General features: G+C 36.9%; 1 protein-coding gene across 1 annotated transcript; it reads right to left on the reverse strand.

The window, feature by feature from the left end:
- Nucleotides 1–834: 834 nt before the first annotated feature.
- On the reverse strand, nucleotides 835–1,663 carry LOC122042342 (uncharacterized protein ycf23-like). The gene is made up of 5 exons (XM_042602400.1): nucleotides 1,583–1,663; nucleotides 1,444–1,503; nucleotides 1,263–1,352; nucleotides 1,078–1,185; nucleotides 835–1,002 (listed from the first exon to the last, which is right to left on the reverse strand). The coding sequence occupies exons 1-5, from the start codon at nucleotides 1,661–1,663 to the stop codon at nucleotides 835–837; spliced, it is 507 nt and encodes a 168-aa protein (XP_042458334.1).
- Nucleotides 1,664–3,413: the final 1,750 nt, after the last annotated feature.

Here is a 3,413-nt window from a genome sequence, read left to right on the forward strand (position 1 = left end):
TAAGAGGAATAAGTTACAAAATGCTACTTGATGTTTGACTTGTCTTTATTGGATTTTGCGGCCCCGGTCTTCTTGTAGCCAGGCACAATGTAATACTTGATGTTGACTCTACCTTTGCAGTTGTTTCCGCTTGAGGAGTGGCAAAGAATGGTGGAGTCGAGGATGGATTTCAGGTATTCATCCGTGCCACCGCGGAAATGACTCCAGTAGGTGACTAGCCCGTTGACCAGGGCATGCTTGGAGAAGATTACTTGTTTCGGAAGCGTGTTAGATCAAAGATACGAAGTGCATTGTAATAAAACTAGCAGCACGAACATTTGCTACGACGGTTCTTGTAATAAAATACAGGCGTAACCGTCACTAGCCCAAGCTCAATAAGGAAAATTCACGGTAAATGTGCATAGTATACCTCAGATACTGCAGATGATAGGGAAGGCCAGAAGACAGTTTGACGCAAATATTGAGATTGCCCAAGCCAATCCATGGTACTAATCCTGACAGCTCCTCCAAATCGCACTGACTTGATTGTGTCCACCCATCCTTGTTCATCAGCTTGGAACCTTTGAAATGAAAGCTGCATTGGGTACATGGAAAAAACAACAAAAAGGGAGGATAAATGATAGCCACCAACCTAATTGTTCACAAATATCTGTATAAGTTATTAAGGGTGTTCATAGAAGTTGATCCTTTAGCCCTGTCTGTTAGATGGTCAAATCTAGGCGCCAACTCAAAAATGTTGGCGTCCAAGTGTTAGTGTTCAACTACTTCTGACAATGAAGTAGTAGCAGATAATCAAGAACACAAGAGAATCTGAAAGAGTCTATATTTCTTTCACTAGTAGCAGATAATGATTAGATTAGAAAGCAAAAGAACGCATACCACACCAGCTGCTCCTGCTGTTAAAGCCATAGGTGCAGTGACAGCGCTTAATCCAGATGAGCACATAACTGGAATCTGAACTGCTCGGGAAATGGAGTATGCAGCTGCTAGCGTTGGTGTGGCCTACATTTTAAAGAGGAAAAATATCACATTTTTCATCACAAGTGTGCTAAGATTTCTTATTCGTACTGTTGTTACCTTCTCGATCAAACCAAGGACACCAGGTTTTGATGGACTTGAGTATTTCCCTCCTTCAGTTTGGATTATATCAGCACCTTCCTGTTCCAGCAACTCTGCTAGCTTCACCTTTTTAAATTGAACAAAAAACAACGAGAGATTGTGTTAGTGACAAATCTCAGTTTACGAGGAAATAAATGAGCTACCTGATCAGGGAGACTAAGCATGTGTGGCACGGTTACAGACAGTGTAATGGATGGAAGAATCCTTCTAGTTTCTCTAGTGAGCTTTAGAATCTGACAATGGCACCACAGAATAGTGACGAGATAGAAATAGCTGAAAATACTCGAGGAACTGCAAGGAAAAGTACGATCATGATTCATATACCTGTTCAGGGGAAAACTGAATTCCCATCTCGTAGAAAGAATCATAATTTCCAATTTCCACCTGCATTTAGCACAAGGATTTTAATGTTTGGTATGACAGACAATCCGATCGAAACCAGTCAAGTTCATCGCATCCTAACCATTTGGGCACCTGCTTCCACTGCAGAAGGAAATGCCAAAGGGTCCACAGAGGAAACACAAATCTGCAAGAACAAGATCATCATAAGAAAGAAGAGTGTGGAACTTGCGACTCATGAGGCAGCGAGCAATCTGCTTGAACAAGGTAATCATGCAGCGTTGGAACTCTGTCGTGGGCATCAAAGACCAAATATTACCAAATATTAAGATCACTGACAAACCAAATAATACCTTATTTTTAACAGCTATCTAGAGGATCTGGCTTTTTGACTTGAAGCTGGTTCAAAGAAGACAAATCAAATATACAAATACTAAGATGAAAGCATAATGAAGTAGTTAACTTTTTCTACTTTACCTGATTATAAGATCTACAGCTTCTTGCTCAGTATTTTGCTGCACGAGTAATTATTAGAAAAATAAACCCAATAGTGGAACAAAAGCTAGATAAAGAAACTAGATAATTTACACTGACAGAACTTTACAGAATAACATATAATACAGTGCTTTGTACTTGCATATTAATCCAGAAAACATCCTTTCACCTAAGTGACAATTTTTCCAAAACATCATCATTCACTAAAAATTTTCACAAGTTTTTAAACTTCAGTGACAACTTTTCTTTGGGGTCAACTGCTCAAGGCCGATCTGGTAACTATGCACTGCATCAAAAATTGGCATTAACTATGATTCCACAAAAACCACCATTCCATGAACTTAAATCTAAATAGAATTATGGCAACTATCATTCCATACCTATTCATAAATATGATCTTGTATGCACTCCGCCAACTCGGACCGAACCTCATCAATTTGTTCACGAGAGTACCCTATTTTTGTGAACTGTGAGCATACACAATTTATGTTAATGGAAAAATAATCAACACTGATCACTTTGCAATTTTAAATAGTTTATGTCAAATAATTTGAGATAAGCTAAATAATGTTACTATTGATTGCAGTGAATCTCTCTCAATAGTCTCAACTTCTTCAATAATTTCTCTCATAAATCGCATCACAAAAAAACCACATTGTTTCGCATCCGGTTGTTGAGGAGCCTATATATAGTAATTAGAGTCAAATTGTTAATGAAAATTATACACATTACAATATATGTTAAACAAAAGTACACATACCTTAACTACTTCCCACTTAACATTTTTCCTACCTTTCCTTCCCTTGGTTGAATTAAACAATTTTAAGGCCCTTCATACGTTAAGAATATTTGTTAAATAAGATTTTTATTATAATAAATATTTACTAAAAGAAATCTGAACTCACATTTCCATTACGTATTTTGAATCATCATCGCGAATGCGGCAACTTAGGGAATCCAAAGGTAAATAGCATCCTTGTAAGGTTCAATAACACTAAGATTCCAATGGAAACTAGGCAAATACATAGGATTAGATCATAAAATTGAATAAATTATCGAAAGGAAGCAATTGAAAGTGATGTTTTACTTCTTGCTTACCCGACATTACATGGCACTAACACTAGTTGATCTGTTGATGCACTTGTCAGCTTATCTGCTAAAAGAGTTGCCCTTTGATTCAGGGTTTCAAGCTTAACTGATTTGTCTTGTGCCGTTTTTGCCAGATATGGGAGTTTGTGAGGATTCATAAATCTGAATTTCTTTGTCTTGGTATCTTTCACCATCTTTTTATACAGACACCTATCATTGCAAAGAAAAAAATATTTAGATACTAAATAATAAAATTTAGATACAAAACACTCATAATAAGTTGGAAAAAATAATGATCACTCATAACACTAAGTTATGGTGATGATAGTAACATCCATACATGAGAACTTACTATGAGCAGTCTTGCATAT

Source organism: Zingiber officinale, chromosome 1B (assembly GCF_018446385.1).
Source record: "Zingiber officinale cultivar Zhangliang chromosome 1B, Zo_v1.1, whole genome shotgun sequence".
Taxonomy (NCBI): Eukaryota; Viridiplantae; Streptophyta; class Magnoliopsida; order Zingiberales; family Zingiberaceae; genus Zingiber; species Zingiber officinale.

Coding starts and splice junctions, on each gene's coding strand:
- LOC122042342 (XM_042602400.1), bottom strand. CDS start 1,663: ATGATCTTGTTCTTGCAGATTTGTGTTTCCTCTGTGGACCCTTTGGCA. Junction 1,504..1,582: donor TGGAAGCAGGTGCCCAAATG/GTTAGGATGCGA, acceptor TGCTAAATGCAG/GTGGAAATTGGAAATTATGA. Junction 1,186..1,262: donor TGCTTAGTCTCCCTGATCAG/GTAGCTCATTTA, acceptor CAATTTAAAAAG/GTGAAGCTAGCAGAGTTGCT.